General features: G+C 40.3%; 1 protein-coding gene across 2 annotated transcripts in view; it reads right to left on the reverse strand.

The window, feature by feature from the left end:
* Positions 1-4034: 4034 nt before the first annotated feature.
* The window catches only part of ptdss2 (phosphatidylserine synthase 2), a 48135-nt gene continuing 32030 nt past the window's right edge, over positions 4035-20139 (reverse strand). For both annotated transcript variants that reach the window (XM_062993811.1, XM_062993820.1), the window contains 8 exons: positions 19421-19555; positions 19280-19330; positions 17421-17534; positions 15466-15584; positions 13536-13650; positions 11569-11714; positions 11208-11393; positions 4035-7769 (listed from right to left, as the gene is read on the reverse strand). In XM_062993811.1, coding sequence (XP_062849881.1) covers positions 7613-7769; positions 11208-11393; positions 11569-11714; positions 13536-13650; positions 15466-15584; positions 17421-17534; positions 19280-19330; positions 19421-19555 — 1023 coding nt within the window. In that variant the 3' untranslated portion in view covers positions 4035-7612. The remainder of the gene's footprint in view (positions 7770-11207; positions 11394-11568; positions 11715-13535; positions 13651-15465; positions 15585-17420; positions 17535-19279; positions 19331-19420; positions 19556-20139) is intronic.

The raw sequence follows: 20139 nt of genomic DNA on the forward strand, positions 1-20139 counted from the left end.
CGATGATTAACACAGATTTATTCCGGCAATCTATCACAACAATTAACAAAAAAAACGTAAGTAAAATGCATGGACAACAGACGTGTTGTCATGTTCTCATGTCCAAGAAACTGTAAGTAGGTAAAGAAGTAAAAGTACAGTAGCCGTAGAAATGGCCAGCGACAACCAAAAGTTATTATGTAGTAGTGTAGTACGCTTTGTCAGGCCTTATTTATAATTGTAGACCATAAAATTGCATGCAGATTTGAATTGCCTAAGTGCTAATTAAAAATCTGAAGATTACTTAAGTGGCAACACTGATCAACACCCAGCTCAGAAACCAATGTGGGGAAAAAAGGCTCTATGATCTGCTGCTATCAACTGAGAGGGATATCCCATTTGACCATAATGAGATCACTGACATTTACAGTGGATATAAAAGTCCACACACCACTATTAAAATGACGAACCAAGATAAATCATTTACTTTTTCACCTTTAATGTGACATATAATCTGTACAATTCAATTGAAAAACAAATTGAAAACTTTTAGGGAGGAAAAAAAACCCAAAAAACGTAATGATAATGAGGTTGCATAAATATGCACATTTTAATCTAACATTTTGTTGAAGCACCTTTTGATTTTATGACAGCATTTAGTCTTTTTGGGTAGGAGTCTATCAGCAGGGTACATCTTTAGAGAGAAAGACAGGTTAGAGATTTTGTAAAGGGGTGTGTGTGTGCGTGTGTGTGTGTAAGAGAGTCAGCCCTAAACACCAGACGGAAACTAAAAACATATGAAAATGTATTGCCTTTAATCATGTATTGTAGCTGGGGTCCCTAAGACCCCAAACAGAAGTGTACAAATTAGAAATGAAAAAATATTGTTTATTTGCAGTTCCATTAAATTAGAAAAAAACATGAAATGAAAAAAAAATGAAGCATCAGGCTGAGTTGAGGCTCTGGGCTCTCAGGGACCCTAAACAGAACACAATAGTTAAACTGTTACACTAGGCAATCATTATTGTGATAAAATCTGTATGGTTTTGCATGATAACCATAATTCCATAGGTCGAAAGCCAAACATAATGCATCTTAAAGCTTTTTAATTACATTTTATCAAACAATTGTCATATGAACTATATAAATAGTTAATTATTTGGCCTTTCTTGTTTCCTCCTACCCCATTACAGCAGAAATAATGTAGTCAAGTTTAACTAATGACTACAAAATACCCCCTTGAACTTTTCAACCTTTTGCCACATTTCAGGCTTCAAACATAACGATATGAAATTGTAATTTTTTGTGAAGAATCAACAAGTGGGACACAATCGTGAAGTGGAACAAAATTTATTGGATATTTTAAACTTTTTTTAGAAATAAAAAACTAAAAAGTGGGGCGTGCAATATTATTCAGCCCCTTTACTTTCAGTGCAGCAAACTCACTCCAGAAGTTCAGTGAGGATCTCTGAATGATCCAATGTTGACCTAAATGACTGATGGTGATAAATAGAATCCACCTGTGTGTAATCAAGTCTCCGTATAAATGCACCTGCTCTGTGATAGTCTCAGAGTTCTGTTTAAAGCGCAGAGAGCATCATGAAGACCAAGGAACACACCAGGCAGGTCCGAGATACTGTTGTGGAGAAGTTTAAAGCCGGATTTGGATACAAAAAGATTTCCCAAGCTTTAAACATCTCAAGGAGCACTGTGCAAGCGATCATATTGAAATGGAAGGAGAATCAGACCACTGCAAATCTACCAAGACCCGGCCGTCCCTCTAAACTTTCAGCTCAAACAAGGAGAAGACTGATCAGAGATGCAGCCAAGAGGCCCATGATCACTCTGAATGAACTGCAGAGATCTACAGCTGAGGTGGGAGACTCTGTCCATAGGACACAATCAGTCGTACACTGCACAAATCTGGCCTTTATGGAAGAGTGGCAAGAAGAAAGCCATTTCTCAAAGATATCTATAAAAAGTCACCTGGGAGACACACCAAACATGTGGAAGAAGGTGCTCTGGTCAGATGAAACCAAAATCGAACTTTTTGGCCACAATGCAAAACGTTATGTTTGGCGTAAAAGCAACACAGCTCATCACCCTGAACACACCATCCCCACTGTCAAACATGGTGGTGGCAGCATCATGGTTTGGGCCTGCTTTTCTTCAGCAGGGACAGGGAAGATGGTTAAAATTGATGGGAAGATGGATGGAGCCAAATACAGGACCATTCTGGAAGAAAACCTGTTGCAGTCTGCAAAAGACCTGAGACTGGGACGGAGATTTATCTTCCAACAAGACAATGATCCAAAACATAAAGCAAAATCTACAATGGAATGGTTCACAAATAAACGTATCCAGGTGTTAGAATGGCCAAGTCAAAGTCCAGACCTGAATCCCATCGAGAATCTGTGGAAAGAGCTGAAAACTGCTGTTCACAAACGCTCTCCATCCAACCTCACTAAGCTCGAGCTGTTTTGCAAGAAAGAATGGGCAAACATTTCTGTCTCTCGATGTGCAAAACTGATAGAGACATACCCCAAGCGACTTGCAGCTGTAATCACAGCAAAAGGTGTCGCTACAAAGTATTAACGCAAGGGGGCTGAATAATATTGCACGCCCCACTTTTCAGTTTTTTATTTCTAAAAAAAGTTTAAAATATCCAATAAATTTCGTTCCACTTCACGATTGTGTCCCACTTGTTGTTGATTCTTCACAAAAAATTACAATTTCATATCGTTATGTTTGAAGCCTGAAATGTGGCAAAAGGTTGAGGTTGAAAAGTTCAAGGGGGCTGAATACTTTTGCAAGGCACTGTATATATATATATATATATATATATATATATATATATACATATACTGTATATACATATACTGTATATACACGCATATATGTACCGAACAGCCATAACATTAAAACCACCTCCTTGTTTCTACACTCACTGTTCATTTTATCAGCTCTACTTGCCATATACGTAGAAGCACTTTGTAGTTCTACAATTACTGACTGTAGTGGATCTGTTTCTCTACATACTTTTTTATCCTGCTTTCACCCTGTTCTTCAATGGTCAGGACTCTCACAGGACCACCACAGAGCAGGTATAATTTAGGTGGTGGATCATTCTCAGCACTGCAGTGACACTGACATGGTGGTGGTGTGTTAGTGTGTGTTGTGCTGGTATGAGTGGATCAGACACAGCAGCGCTGATGGAGTTTTTAAACACCTCACTGTCACTGCTGGACTGAGAATAGTCCACCAACCAAAAATATATCCAGCCAACAGCACTCCGTGGGCAGTGTCCTGTGACCACTGATGAATGTCTAGAAGATGACCAACTCAAACAGCAGCAATAGATGAGCGATCGTCTCTGACTTTACATCTACAAGGTGGACCAACTAGGTAGGAGTGTCTAATAGAGTGGACAGTAAGTGGACATGATATTTAAAAACTCCAGCAGCGCTGCTGTGTCTGATCCACTCATACCAGCACAACACACACTAACACACCACCACCATGACAGTGTCACTGCAGAATGATTCACCACCTAAATAATACCTGCTCTGTGGTGGTCCTGGGAGAGTCCTGACCATTGAAGACTAGCATGAAAGCAGGCTAACAAAGCATGCAGAGAAACAGATGGACTACAGTCAGTAATTGTAGAACTACAAAGTGCTTTTATATGGTAAGTGGGCTGATAAAATGGTCAGTGAGTGTAGAAACAAGGTGGTGGTTTTAATGTTATGCTGATCAGATTAAAGGAATAAGGAATGTTACAGCATTTTTAACCTTATGTCATTGAACAAAGGCAAAAAAACATAACTTTACATAGGGCCAGTGTGGATGCAGGTTTTTGTACCAAGTAAGCAGAAACTTATTCTTAACTATTCAAAACCTGCAACGTATACTCTTAACTTCCTTAAACTGAAAAGACTCATTTTAAGCCAGTCATACTTTAACTGTTAGGAACTGGTAGCTGCTAAACAACACTTATCATAAGGTGGGTCAGAACTATTAGGTGTGTATTAGTAATCCAGCAGTATGATACAATACAATGTCAAACAGCTGATTTTATTACCGCCTAAGAAACAACTGTGCCAGTTTAATCTTGTGGTGGGCCACAGAATTTTTTGTGATTTTATCCTTTGGCAGGAAGAGGGATGCTAAAGTTCAGGAATCCTTCTGAAAACTATCTGAAAACATGCTGGAGTATTCATTTTGTGTCTCATACAGAAGCAAAAGGGCAGTGCTTAACAGGAAGCAGCCTTAAAAACATCACCCCACGCAGTATGATCTCAGCTCTGATCATAGATTATAGTTAATATTAACCTACTTCCTACATCAGATATAAGTCAACATACAAATACAGTACACTTACAGCATTGAACGTACAAGAAAACCAGATAGAAAACTTATAAATAATACTCGGCGGAGGAGGGAAAGGAGATGCATTTAAACAGTCGGATGGAACGGTGACTCGGTGGATAGCGCCGTCACCTCACAGCAATGAGGCGCTGAGGATTCGATGCCCATGTGGAGCGGTCCGGGTCCGGGTCCTTTCTGTGTGGAGTTTGCAAGGTGTCCCTATGATTGTGTGGGTCTCCCCCAGGAGCTCCAGTTTCCTCCCACAGTCCAAAGACATGTAACTGATGAACATTGTGTAACGAGTAACTACCTGTCCTGTCATGAATGTAACCAAAGTGTGTAAAACATGACGTTAAAATCCTAATAAACAAACAGTATAAGCAGTCAGGGGTTGCGTCTGAAAATATAACCTGCACTATGATGCAAACATTTAGACCTTAAGTTTACATTCACAGTACGATTATAATGACATCAGCATGTTATACTTTACACGAGGCAGTCCTGGACAGTTTGTACAGTGTTCCTATTTATTAAGGTACAGACATGAGAACACACACTGACACAGCAGAGGGAGGTTAGACTTTTATACAAACTGATTTAAATGTCTTTGGATTCCCCTACCATTGTACACAGCCTGATTTCAAACAATAAGTGAAGGAATATGTTAGGATGACTATGGCTGTGAACCCCTTACTCTGTCGAAAATGAGCTGTCGTGGTCCTGAATGCACAATAAACATTTTAGTAATGGCTTATGAGGCTGAGACTGTTATACAATCCAGAGCACAGGCTTTCATTTAGCAGACTGAGATTTGATTTACAGCTTAAAGCAGCAATAATTAAAATCATGCATAGGCACAAAAAATTGTAAAAATGACAGCAATTTTGGTCCAAAGAGTTTGGATTACCCTATCCTACCTGGTCCGCATAACATTCTCTGCTTTGTGGTTCCTTTCTATGATTTTGCTCTACATTGCCTCTAGTTGTGAGTGAGTACCTGACAATCTGTGAACCCTGCCCAGACACTAGCAGTTAGGGATAGCGGACCACTGACCTTTCACACTGTAAGCATGTGATGTTAAAAGAGACAGCAGCGCATCCATGTAAACATAGAACATAAAATAACAAAGCACGCCACAATCATATCCTTGACATTTTGCATAAATTTGTAGCAAGCAGGTTTGGTTACTGTTAGGATTTCACTCTACGTTTAGCAGAGGTGGGTAGTAACATATTACATTTGTTACTTGACCTTTTACTCTTAAAATTAAAACATACTTTTGCCTCTTAACTATTGGCTGTGGGATTGTATGATTGTAGCTTGATAGTAATTATGTAATTTGAGATTCAGCAAATGTGTTTATAGTTTGCAGGCACACGTAATAATACGTATTGCACCGTTTAAATCAACAAATCTGAAACATTGATGTTATAATGTTTCCTTTTCAAATGGTTTCACCATTACCACACTCTGTATGCTATGTTAACGTCGAACTCTGGTGGGCTATTTAAATGTTAATATATTAAAATATTAAACGTTTTAGGCTTGCAAGGATACAATTTTGGCTCTACTGGGTACAAATTGCAGCAAATTTTGTTTTCAAGCTGCAATCACAGTATCTACAGACATCCATTTGGCAAGAAAATCAGCCGTAAAGATTACAGTTGATGGCATGTCTACAATGTAACTAGCAGTAACAACAGAAACATCTTTTTTAAAGACCTGGGGCGGCACGGTAGCACTGAAGGTCCTGCCTAACAGCAAGAAGGTCCTGGGTTCGATCCCCAGGCGGGCGGTCCGGGTCCTTTCTGTGTAGAGTTTGCATGTTCTCCCCGTGTCTGCGTGGGTGTCCTCCCACAGTCCAAAAACATGCAGCCAGGTTAATTGGAGACACTGAATTGCCCTATAGGTGAATGTGTTTGTATGTGTGTCTGTCCTACGATGAACTGGCGTCCTGTCCAGGGTGTTACTGTGTGCCTTGCGCCCATTGAAAAAGCTGGGATAGGCTCCAGCACACCCCCACGACCCTGATTGGATAAGCGGTTAAGAAAGTGAGTGGGTGTTTTTTCCTGAACATTTGCATTTGTTCCATTGCAAATGAAAGAATGACAACATATTGACCTTGCAGTGTGTGGAAGTTATTGTATTTTATGCTAACACAGGTGAGCAGGACATGTATTTTCAGTATGACTTCTTGTTATGAAATGATCATCATATTTTATCCTGTGTATTGCGTAACAATGCTTGTGTACATTTTTCATTTGATACATTCTTCAAACAAATTGGGAGTCTACCCACCCCTGCACATCAGTTTGAGGTAAGAATTGAGAACTAGTCAGAGTATTGATTAACTGATTATTAATAATAATAATAAAATAATAATAATAAAATATGGACCTACTCAACTAGTCATTAGTAGGTCATTATTAACAAGCAATAATAATGTGTGATGCATTGTGATCTACTAGTGTCCTGTCCAGGGTAAATCCCCTTTAGAGATGAGGCGGTTACTAAAGATAAATAAATAACTAAACTATCCTAACGTGTCAGTTTCTAGGATAAAACAAAATAAATTTATGCTTTCCAAAGCACAAAATACCCGAATTACTGACTGTTACTCTGAAGAGTATTTACCTGAGACACATAATGTAACAAGAGCATTCTTTCCTCAGAGTCTATCTGTCTACGTTTAAAATAAAATAAGACAATCAAGCTGGTGAATAATATGTGTAAGCCACCAGCTGCGGGACTGTAACAGCATAGATACATCTACAAATAAAGCCTAACCCTTAATAACGCAATTTGAAATATACTAGTGTGTTATTGCATAGCCAAAAAAAAACACCCCTCCCACCACCCCCCAAATAAAAAAAACTTGCAGTACCCCTAAAACTGGAATAAAAAACATCTATAAGGCAACTGGAGAAACAAAGAATCTCATCACATTCCTTACATATTTTGGGTCAGCCTACAGCATCTGACAGCTCTAAACTATAAACATAAAAATAACCATGCAAAAATGACCAGTGTAACATAGTTTTGTTCAAATACACAAAAAATGACCCTTACATTTACTGTATGTATAAAAAAAGAATAAAAAATGAAATGCACCCCTTAGTGCCAGACTGTGTGTTTAACAGTGAGTCAGTATTGGAATGGTTCAGACAGGCATGGAAAGACAGGTAGACACACACACAACCATGGTTCAGATTCAATGCTTGGAGTGTGTTACAGAGGTGCAGTGTCTGGTCCACTACTTCCTCCTTCAGGATTTACGTTGTCGTACACTATCTGTGTTTCCGTTTAGTTTGCTGCGGCCGGACATCGCAGGGTTATTGGTGCTGTTGCCGTGGGGCCTCTCTCGTTCCGTAGAACTCTCCTGTCTACGTCTACGTGTCTCTTTGTAACGAAGTGTAATGTCTCTGTGAACATAAGATTAACATGGAGCATTTATTTACACACACATATATACACATACACACACTTGTTGTCTACTCACATTATTGGCACCCCTAAAAAATCTAAATATTAAGAAGTTATCAAGAAGTTTGCCACTCATAGAACAGTCAAGAACCTTTCAGGATGTGGTGAAAAGAGGAAAAATAATAAGCAAACTCCACAAAAGGTGGTTTGAAACGTGGCAAAAAATTACACACAGTGGTACCTTGTAACTCGATGTCCCATCAACTCGAAATCTTTAAAACTCGATGCCCTTCGTCTACAAATTTGTGTGGAATAACCATCAAATCATCTCTGAAAGTGTCCACATGTATCTGTGTTTAGCTGGATTTTTCTCACTGTTTCACTTTTAAACTTGTGTTATAGCTCGGGGTTCTGAAAAATTTTGAGAATCAGCTTTTTTTTAAGACGGTCTAAAATGCTTATCGTTAAAAAAAAATGCTTAACATGACAATGTATTGAAAGAATGACATAGGAACACCAAACCTCTCTTAATTATTACTGCTCATAAGTGTCTCCACTAATGAAATTCCTCACTTGTTGTTTTAGTAGTCACGTTATGCTTTGTGCACCGTCACACTCCATAGGAAGTTCTAAGCTATTTTGCCCCTTATCATGTGAATGTGCATTTACTGAATGGAATACAATATTCCAAGATCAAGCATCTCCACGATTAAGAAGGAAACAATAAATAATTCATTTATATTACATTTGTGTTATTTTCAGTGTATAAGTGTCAAAAACAACCCCATTATTTTACATTAGCCTAAAATATATGCAGTTCCACGGGATCATAGAATGCATTAACATACATCCTTATGGGAAAAAAAAACACCTTTTTCAAAAACTCAACACCTTTTAAACTCAACGCCAGTCCCAGAACCAATTGACGTCAAGTTTCAAGGTACCGCTGTACAACATTTAAATAAGTGAAGTGATGGTTTCAAGCCGTATCATACACCGAACAAAACAGGGTACTATGAGTGAAAGCCAAGGAGTGAATAACCTTTGCCAAAACTTACATAGACAACCACAATTACAACCCGATTCTGAAAAACGTTTTATGGACAGATAAAACCAAACTAGAGCCCTTTAGTAATGCATACCAGTGTTATGTTTATAGACAACGAAATTAAGCCTACAGTAAAACATGGCAGATGATCCACAATGTTGTGGGGCTGCTTTAATGCCTCTGGAACTGTATAATCAACATATGTACGTATATGTATAATCAACAGTGTGGCTATTCTCATTGAGCAGACATGTGTGCCATGAAATGACAATGAGGTTGTAAAAGCAATAGTGAAGGGTGTGACATCTGCTACATGGGAATAAATAGACAGTATGAAGCGGGGCTCAGAGGAAGAGTAGTGGCAGGTGGCACACCAGTATAAAATGTACTCTCTTGGAGCTGGAATATATCTCTAACAAGATTAGTCTGAATAAACTTATTAGAAGTTTTATGCTCTGGATGGTAAGGAAGTGTTATTAGAACAGGACCAACCTAAAAAATATACCTAATTTATAAGCCAATTTATGCCTCTAAAGGTATACGTCAAAACAGCAGGAAAATAATTAAATTGCTGTCCCTTATTAAATAGTATTTAATTTGTGCACTAACTATAATATATACTTTATCCACCACACAGGATGTGGTTTGGGATACAACCAGGAAACCAGTTGCACACTGTATAGATAATGTCAGCTTGTCAGTCAGGATTGTAAACTTTCATGGCAAAAAATAGGCAGAAAGGGCACTAAATAAAGCATCAAATGAAATCCTAGTAAACACGGTAAAGGTGACTGTAGATGCTGCATTTTTGTTAATTAAATCTAAAAGCTAGAAGTTAAAAAACATGCTAGCACACCAGAGCCGACATCTCAAACTCGTCAGTTTAAATCTTAGCTCTGCCACCCGGCAGGCTGGGCGCCTACATGAACAATGATTGGCTGTTGTTCAGGAAAGGGGGGGGGGGGGATGGGGGGGGTTGCCGGAGGGGATTCCTCATAATTAATGCAATTTCGACCTCTGCTGGCTGATTGATGGCAAAGCTGATCCACATACGAACATTCCTCATGCAGGTGAAAAGATGCTGTCGACTACTGCACACGTGTCAGAGGGGGCGTGTGTTAGTCAATCAGGGTGGAGGTCCACATCAGTAGAGAGGAGGCGTAATACAATAAGGTGAGTGGATACGACTAGATCGGAAGAAAAAATGTGGGGTGGGGGGGATTGAGATCATATAGTAAAAAGTAAATGTACGTTAATGAAATTGCCAGCTATGGACAAACAGAGATGGACGCTAGGATTAACATTAAAGCTGTGCTGTTACACATGAGTTACACATTTATTCACTCATTTATTAAACCGTTAAATCAAATGGGAAGCCTTGTTAGGATTTCCTGGTAGAGAGTAGAATTAGAGCAAACTAGTTCTGTCAGTTATGGCAGCTCGCACAGGCTCTGAAGCAGCAAAGCATCCCCGACTTCATTCCCAACTCCGGAATTCTGTCTTAGCTTTAGGCCAGATGTACAGTGACCCATGTCTTCCAAAACATTCCACACTGAATATTATCCATCAAGGTATTAGCCAATGTATTTATGTTCCTCTTGGTTACCAGTGGTTTTCGACCTGCAGCTCTTGCATGGAAAACCATGCCAAGTCTCTTTCTTACGGTAAAATCATAAAGACTATTTTTTTGTTTATCCATAAGCCATCCCAGTAAATACCTGTCAATTGTACTAGCATTTCACATAGTAGCTCTTGGGTAGGGTGTAAACTGCCCAAGTAAATATGCATCTCTGAGAAGATATACACCCCTAATAACCACAGATCAAACAGGTAGTGGATGGGGGGGCATGCAGAAGAAGTAGCAGCTGGTGAAAATGACAGATGAAAGCAACGTCAGCAAAACAACAAGCCGTCACTCTACACCTACCTCAGTGCACATGGACATTACCGCTGATACACACACAGAGGAAAGAGACACACCGTCAGCTAAACACGCACTACAGTGTACACAAGAGCACAGTACACACAAACACACACTACAACAACAAAAGCTATGTTTATATCAACACAACACACAAAGATCGAAATGATTAAATATGCATGTGTGTGATGTGGTGTCGTTCTTTTATAAAGCTATAAAGCCAAGTATGTAAACACACCTCCTGATGAGTGAGTTCAGGTCCGTCAGCCACCAATCATATAAAAGAATGCCCAAGTGCATAATGTGAGGTACATGAATATATATTAATATATACGGTTTTGTAATAAGCTGTTTAACAACCTAATGGTCAGGTGTCCACATACTTTTAACCATATAGTGTATAACAGAAGAGGGCAACATTAGTACTTCCAGCTCTTTCCAGTCTTTGTGCTTCATATCTACACTCACCGTATAAAGAAGCGCCACAGTGTCCAGGTGAGGATGAGGACGATGCCAAGGACCCAGCACTGCATGATGAAAAAGGGTATCGGCAGCATAATAGTGTTGGGGTCATACTTCACCACTATCAGGAACTCCGTCACCGTGATGGCTGCCACCAACCATGCCTGTTGTCCTAGCTTCTTATGGAACTTCCTGAAGAATTAGAAACATCAGAGCTTTATTAAAAAGGACAACAGGATCTGAATTGAACTCCTGGCTATATATGGCACTAAGCATATATATAAATATATTCATGCAAATACTTGATAATGCTATTATATGATAAAAGCAAATTAAATAAAATATATAGAAAGAGAATATGACTGACGGGTCTTCCATGAAGTCGTAGATCTCCCTCATGGCCACACCGCCCACGTTCACAAAGAAGACGAGTCGCAGCAGCACCAGGTAATGTTCAGGTGGCATCCACAGCACAAACTTTAAATAGAATGTGTTCAGCTCCGCCAGCAGAAACTAGAAAAGAGCAAAGAGGAAATACAACTTTTTCAATTTCATTTTCATGTCTGTGAACATAATCAGCACTTGATCTGAGCAGACTTCATAGGCAACCTATTCTTAGGACTTTCCCCAGCAATCACTTAGCTGGCACTGCAAATTCACAGATTTATACTGCTAGTACTATGTTTGAACATGGTGACAAAGCACACGTGTCGGAGAGGGCGTGTGTTAGTCACGGCTCTCGTCAGTCAAGAGTGAAGGTCAACATCAGTAGAGAGGAAGCGTAATGCAATTGGGTAATTGGACATAACTACATTGGGAGAAAATGAAACATAGTCCAGCAGTAGTTACTAAATACACGTTCACAACAGTGCTTCCCTGCCAGAGACTTACCAAGCAAATACATCTTTAGGATTTTCTGGTAGAGTGAACAGAAACAGAATTCTGTCTGTTGTGGCAGCTCACATCCAGTAAACCACCCTGGAAAGGACACCAAGGTGCAAGGCCTCAGCCATTACCCCCCTTCCCCCCCCTTTCCAGACATAGCCAATCATGTATCTATGTAGACACCCCACCAGCCGATAGCACTGCTGGGGATTCGAACCCTGGATCCCAGCGGTAGAGGGCTAAGGCAATTCACCACTGCCCCACCTGAATGTTTTTTTTCTTACACCCAAAGACAAACTCTGACTAAGAATCTAAACTGTTCTGGATCAACCCTGTATAAATGTATAACATGTAATTCTACTTTAAAATGCAACATAGCCCAATTAAAAAGAAAAAAATATATATTTAAAAAATTAATAATAAATAAAGGATCGGGCCGCTCAGGTGGCGCAGCGGTAAAGCGTACGCTGTTTACCAGAGCTGAGATCTCGAATACATCGTATCGAATCTCGGCTCTGCCTTGCCGGCTGAGGCTGAGTGGCTACATGAACAACGATTGGCCTGTTATTCAGATAAGGGGCGGGACTAAAAGCCGGATGGGGACTCTCTCTCAGGACTAGTGAGACGATTACGACCTCTGCTGGCTGGTTGGTGGCGCCTGCATGGAGATGGGGAAGGAGTGCGGTAGGGGGTGTGGCCCTGCATGCACAGCGCTGTACTGCACTGCGCTCGTCAAGTGTAGGTGATAAGATGTTCGATTGCTGTGCACGTTTCGGAGCAAGGACCAGCATTAGTGAGAGGATGATTGACGGGTAGAAACTGGATGCACTAAAGTGGGAGAAAAAGGGGTAAAATAAATAAATAAATAAATACAATAAAATAAATAAATAAATAAAGGATCAAGTCATAGTCTTTCTTGTTCAGTTTTTCTTTTCTCTATTTTCATGTCTGCTCTCAGTTCTATATTCATGAAGAGTTTGAGTACTGTTCCAGTATTAACTTTGTGTAATATTTCTCTCATGGTTTGGGGAAAAGCATGTCTTGGTCACTCTTGTATATACTTGGGACAGTCAATTAGAATATGCCTGATGGAAACAGGTACTTGTGAGATGTCACATAATAAAGCTTCTTCTCTTCTTAAGTGAGAATGTGTAAGTAAAAAAAAAAAAAAAAAAAAAAAAAAAAAAGTATGTCTGATTCTGCACCTAGTGTGTGCTACCTGATCACTGAGTGTTTCTAATTGGACGTTTTGTCGGGTGTTAACATTTGGGCATATTTCAGAGATCTGTGTACAACTTCACTAGCAGTCCAAAAAGAATGCACAATTATGTATAGTTTAATAAAAAAAATGCATTGATGCAGCAAAGACAATCATCTCACTGATCTTTATAAAGGAAAGACCATTGAAAACTGATTTTAAAAACTTGCATTGACCAAACAGACACACACCATAAATATGATGCCCAGCACTGCCAGCCACCGACGCAGGTTAGACGCTGGCCGCCACTCAAACTTCACCCAGCTGTAAGGGGTAAACTGGAATGCAATGCGCTTTATCTTGCCCCTGGAAAACACACAGCCACAAATTAATATTCTTAAACTTAAAACATCAGTAATTTACATCAAATAATTACAAATCTATTTCTACAGCTTGGGCAAGTTGCTATTTCAGCTGGCTAGGACTTACTCAGAAATCACTAGCTACTGATATTAAATAAAATATGCAAAATACTAAGCCAGTAATAAAGATTTTAAATCAAAGCCATTTGTGCTTATCATGTTAGCCCAAACTAGTCAGTAAAAAAACACTAATGAGCCAAACAGGACCACCTGCCTAATATGCTGTTAAAATAGACTTGACCAGCTGAGACATGGACTCCACAAGACATCTGAACGAGTCCTGTGGTATCTGGTACCAGGACATTACCAGCAGCTCCTTTAACTTCTGTATGTTGCAAGGCAGATCATCCTACAGTGCAACCTGGTGCCGTCTTTGCACCAGGCAATCGATACACACGTGCCTGGCCATCCACAAGAGCATGCGGAAAGCTGGATTAGTCTGAATAATCAACCTATAGGTGCCATCAGTGGTGCTATCAGGGTTATTATCATGGGTACAGCAGCCCCATACACAGAAGGGTTTGATGCGCGATTTGTGACACATTCACTTTCTCACCGGTATTAAAATGATCTGCAATTTGAGCTCTTCTGTTGGTCCCTACCTGACTCCATAGCCTTTTTGTCTACTTGCATTAGTGACTCTTGGCCACCCAACAATCTGTTAGTGGTTCGTGACCTATCCCTCCTTGAATCACTGTTGATGGGTACTGTTGATGGGTGCCACGACTACCTGTGAGCATCAGTTGCTGTTTTGGAGAAACTTTGGCTCTTATTGAAGTCACTCAGGTCTTTACACTTATAATTTCAGCTGCATTTAACCAGTATCATCAGTCCAAAACTCAATAAGTCAAAATTATTTGTATAACACTTTTTTACAACGTAAAGCATTCGGGACCAACAGACCAAAATCCCCATTGAGCAAGCCTTAAAATTACAGGAAGAAACCCTGAGAGGAACCAGACCCATCCTCCTTGGGTGGCCTGGAGAATAATTTGAATGAAGATATCTCCATATCTACAGTAACATGCACAATTGTTAGAAAATAGGCACTGCCATGCACATTTCTGGGGATCGGCTCAATGTAGGTTCATCTAGGTAATTTAATTAATATTTGACAGTCAATAATTAATAATTGACTGAGTAATAAGCACATATTAAGGTCATTACACAGAGTAATCTGCTAATTGATCAAAGCATGAAAGCTATAGTTAGATTAATAAAGTGCAAGTAAATGCAGTAATCAAATTATTGCTATAATCAGATTTTGTGCAGTTACACAATTCCTCTGTGTGCCCACTCAGTGACCATCATCTTACATTTTTATAACCCTTAGTGTTTTGTTTATCTACTACTGTGTCTATAATCAGTATGTAAACATTCTCACATTTCTATTTGCTTAACACTCTTGTCCAAACACAGGAAGACAAAATAATACAGAATACTACAGCACCTAGTATGAGGCTTAATCTACTCTTTTGATATGGTTGACATGATGATGTAAATGAGAAGCACAGTGGCTCTCCACCTTATCACTTAGACCACAACAATAGACAGACAAAAGCAAACATCACATCACAGGTCACACTTCATCACCTTTCAATTAGTCAGATATTAATATAGTATAATGCTTATATTAATACTGATAAAATCTACTTCTATACCACTTTTCAGTGGGTGTATAGGATGGTGGGGGTTAGGTTTAAGCAATATATTTAATGGTGACTGGAACGACCAGTAGAAATTACAGTGCACTACTTACTTGTATGTGTGAATGTTCCACAGGCCCTGCCATTGGTACGGCTTCATAGAAAGCCAGCCGAGTGTTTTCATGCCACAGTATATCCCCAAACCATTACACACCAGCACATCCATAATCCACTGTATTTAAATAAGACAGAAACATTTCAGATACACAGAATCTCTCATGTACGAACATGTGACAAAAACAACTTTAAGTGTCTCTGTAAGATACTGGGTCATCAGCACAATTTACCAGTAGAGCTTATAATATTAATATTGAAATAGTAAAAACATCCACTCAGGTGGTGCAGCGGTAAAGTACGCTAGCTCACCAGAGTTGGGTTTCCAGATACATCGTATCGAAACTCAGCTCTACCTTTCCGACTGGGTTGGGCGGCAGCATGAACAACGTTTGGCTGTTGTTCAGGGTTATAGGGGTAGAAGTCGGAGCATAGGTCCTCATAACTGGTACAACTGCGGCCCCTGCTGGTTGACTGGGCGCCTGCACAGGGCTGAGGAAATAACATTGAGGGGGGTGTGACCCTCCATGCGCAGTGTCTCTCGGTGTATGAACTCGGCTCGTGCAGGTGAAAAATGCAGGCTGTACTGATTGCGTACCCAGATGTGGGTCTCTCTCTGTCAGAATGCGATTGCGACCTCTGCCGGCTGATTAGAGGCGCCTGCACAGAGATGAGGAAGAGTGCCCTTAGGGTGTGTCTCTCCGCATGCAACGCTAGGTGGCACAACACTCATCAATGTGTGGGTGGCAAAAATGCATCCGGCTGCTGCCCATGTTTCGGAGGGGATGTGGGTTAGCTTCGATCTCCTTGGTCAGGGCAGGGTTCGGCATAGACAGAGAGGAAGCACGATGCAAATTGAACAATGGGATGCGCTAAAGAGGGAGAAAAAGGGAAAGAAGAGAGAGAGAAAAAAAGAAAAAAAAAGAAAAGGGGGTCTGTTTGAAAACCTAGTGAGCTCTCTACACAGACAGCATTTAACGTCATCCTATGCACGCTCCCAAGAAGAAGGCTGTCTAAATTCCTAGATACCTAAAAATGCTGCCTACTGAGATACCTTATTCTGAGTGATATTCTGACTGAACAATGAGGGCGCATCCAAGGCAATCCCAGCATTCAGTGCGGCACAACTTTTCTCACAAAAAATGACAAATATGGCAGACAAATGCTGAGCATTTTCAAATGTAAATAAATTCTCATTGATTTCAATTTCTATAATAGTGTACAAGTGTCATTTATTTGCCATTGCCATTGCCGGCTAAACAGTGTTCGCTTAGTAAGCTAAAACTATGTGAAAAGTCGCCATAACTGCTGTCCAAATAGTGTGTTTAAATAATCTGCCTTCTAAAGTTTGATGTCAGTTAAAATCCTACTGAGGCAGCTGCCTAGGTAGGCAGTAGGAAGCAAGGCAGCTCACTAGGTTTTCAGACAGACCCATAAAATGTCTCTACACATTTTTCTAATAACAATTGAGAGATTGCCGCTCAGGTGGCGCAGCGGTAAAGTACGCTAGTGACTCTACCTTTCCGACTGGGTTGGGCGGCAGAACGAACAACGATTGACTGATGTTTAGGGTTAGAGGGTAGAGTCGGATCATAGGTCCTCATAACTGGTACAACTGCGGCCCCTGCTGGCTGACTGATGGCGCCTGCACAGGGCTGAGGAATAATGCTAACGGGGGTGTGACCCTCCGTACACAGCGTCCATTAGTGTATGAACTCGACTTGTGCAGGTGAAAAATGCAGTCTGTACTGATTGCGTACCGGAGGGGGCGCAAGTCAGTTGAGAGGCGTCCTCAGTCAGCGGTGAGGGGTCGAACCAGTATAGAGAACGCAATCAGGATAATTGGACACGACTAGAATAGGGGGGAAAAAATTGGGGGAACAAAGTGGGGGAAAATAGATAATAAAAAAAAAAAAATTTTTTGAGAGATTATAAGATTATAAGAAACACTTACATGGTCCCACCAGCACTCTGAGAAGTTGGGTAACTGGTGCTCCAAACTGTACTCCAAAAATTCAAACATCACACTGATGATCATACACATCCACCAGTCTCTGATCATTAAAGTCTGTTGCACACAAGGAGAGTAAGAAAGGCAAATAAGTACACACTAAAACTTTTTGAATGAGTAGAATACATACAAAAACATTTTATAGCACGTCAGTCGTTATTTAAAAATCTATTAAAATGACTAAATTACAAACAGTACATTCAATAATACTTTAGAGTGCTAAACATGACAGATTGAACAATACAGTGATGAAGATGGATTTCCCAATACCCTCTGCAAAAGTTTTTGACAGTTAGTTTAAGAAAAAGTAAACACTGTTTACTGGAGGAGATCAAGCGATCATTGAGATTACCAGAAGTCCTAAATCAGCTGAACAAAGCGATCTTTGCTACAGACCCCTACCCTGGCCTCGGAGGGCCATACCTAACACGCACCCCATCTGACATGTGTACACTTGCCAACCGCTTATTTTTATCTGCAAAAGGCAGGTTCACACAGGGATCAGTATCGCATACGAAGAGTCACGCACTGCTCTCCATTATCCCCTGTCTCATGGCAGACGGCATCGAACAGCCAGCAGAGGCCACAATTGCAGCAATGATGAGGAATCCTCCAGCCCTCTTACCCAACAGACGTTAACCAATCGTGTCTGCATGTAGGTGGAAGACCGGCTAGTAGCAGAACCGAGATTCAAACTCGCGAGCTCAAGATCGCAGTACTGGTGGGGTAGCATGTTTTAGTGCTGTGCCACCCAAGTGCCTTTTGTATTTTTTTTTTTTTAAAGAAACTACTAGGCATCCAGCTAGCAACATGTGGGAATATTCCCATATAGAGGTTGTAAAATCATAAACTGTCCTGTTTATTTAGCAGCAAACATGGATCTTATTTTTGCTTATTTTTGGTAGTCCTACTTTAAGGTATGCTTGTGTTGCATAGCAGTCCAACACTAACAAATAAGGAATGATGGAGATCAGTGTGTGACTCTCTATACATGATACTGTTCTCCGTGTGAACCTGCCTTGTGTGGGTGAAAAGAAGCGGTTGGCTACTACACCGATGTAGAAGGGGTGAGTGTTAGGTACAGACTAAAGGCTCTGGAGAAGCGGGTAACTGCATCTGACTAGATTGCATGTGGATGTGGATTAACGTCATGTTTTACACACGTTGGTTACATTCATGACAGGACAGGTAGTTACTGCTTACACAAGATTCATCAGTTCAATTCTTTAATGTCAAACACAGTCATGTATCTCCACTTGCATGTCTTTGGACTGCTAGAGGAAACCGGAGCTCCCAGAGGAAACCCACGCAGACACGGGAAGAACATGCAAACTTCACACAGAAATAACCCGGACCCCTCTACCTAGGAATCAAACCCAGGACCATCTTGTTGTGAGGCGACAGTGCTACCCCACTGAGCCCCCGTGCCACCCTTGTATGATAAAAAGGAAAATGAATACATTTTCCACTGTGTGGTTTGCTGCTTGTGAGGTTTTTTAGTGTGGTGATGCAGACAAGCATGTAATACATTTTGACCAATCACAGACAGGGGAAGGTATCAGCATGAGATTCTTTACAAAGCACAATCAAACTCAAACCACAGTCTCTGAATCCGCTAAAACCAATAGCTGATTCAATACACTTAGTAAGTATTACAGTAATGACTTTATGCAACAGGTGGAAATTTTTGGTTGAATGTGATTCTTCAACAGATTATCCAGCAATTTTGCAACAAAACACACACGAAAACAGTTAGACCTCAAAATGGCAAGTAATAAAAAGCTGAAAAAACTTTAATGTACCTTAATGTACCAGCCAAGAAAATGTGCAGGAACAAAGCCATCCATCTTATCCTGAAATAGCAAAAAAAAATACACAAGACAATTATGTATGTATACATTAATACATATCAGTGTGAATATTAGAGAGTGAGATATTATTACCCAGATATTGTGGAAGGGATCTGTGGCATTTCCAGGATCGTAGATGAGACAATTTCCTCCATAGTCTCTTTCAGGCAAAGGAACCCCTAACTTAGGGTCCATGTACTTCATGAACAGACGGCCGTCCTGCACAGTCTGCAACAAGGACAGAATGTTACAACTAGCCAACAACAGTACATGAAGAATCAGAGCAATGCATAAAATCATACAGGTCAATCTCTAAATAAAACTTAGGAACAAGGGATAAAGTGTCATCAAAGTGATTCTACTTTTGTATTTTTTTTTTATAATTGCATCATTTTGCAGGAGAAGGGTGCTGAGGATGGAGCCACCAGGCAGGAGAAGGAGAGGCAGGCCAAAGAGGAGTTTATTTATTTATTAGGATTTTAACGTCATGTTTTACACACTTTGGTTACATTAATGACAGGACAGGTAGTTACTCATTACACAAGATTCATCAGTTCAAGTTTGAATGTCAAACAGCAACGGACAATTTTGTATATTCAATTCACCTCACTTGCATGTCTTTGGATTTTGGGAGGAAACCTGAGCTCCCGGAGGAAACCCACGAAGACACGGGGAGAACATGCAAACTCCACACAGAAAGGACCGGACCGCTCCACTTGGGAACTGAACCTAAGACCTTCTTGCTGTGAGGCAACAGTGCTACCCACTGAGAAACTTTATTAGTAACAGTATCAAGAGTTTACACAGTACTG

The sequence above is a fragment of the Trichomycterus rosablanca genome, chromosome 1 (genome assembly GCF_030014385.1).
Source record: "Trichomycterus rosablanca isolate fTriRos1 chromosome 1, fTriRos1.hap1, whole genome shotgun sequence".
Classification (NCBI taxonomy): domain Eukaryota; kingdom Metazoa; phylum Chordata; class Actinopteri; order Siluriformes; family Trichomycteridae; genus Trichomycterus; species Trichomycterus rosablanca.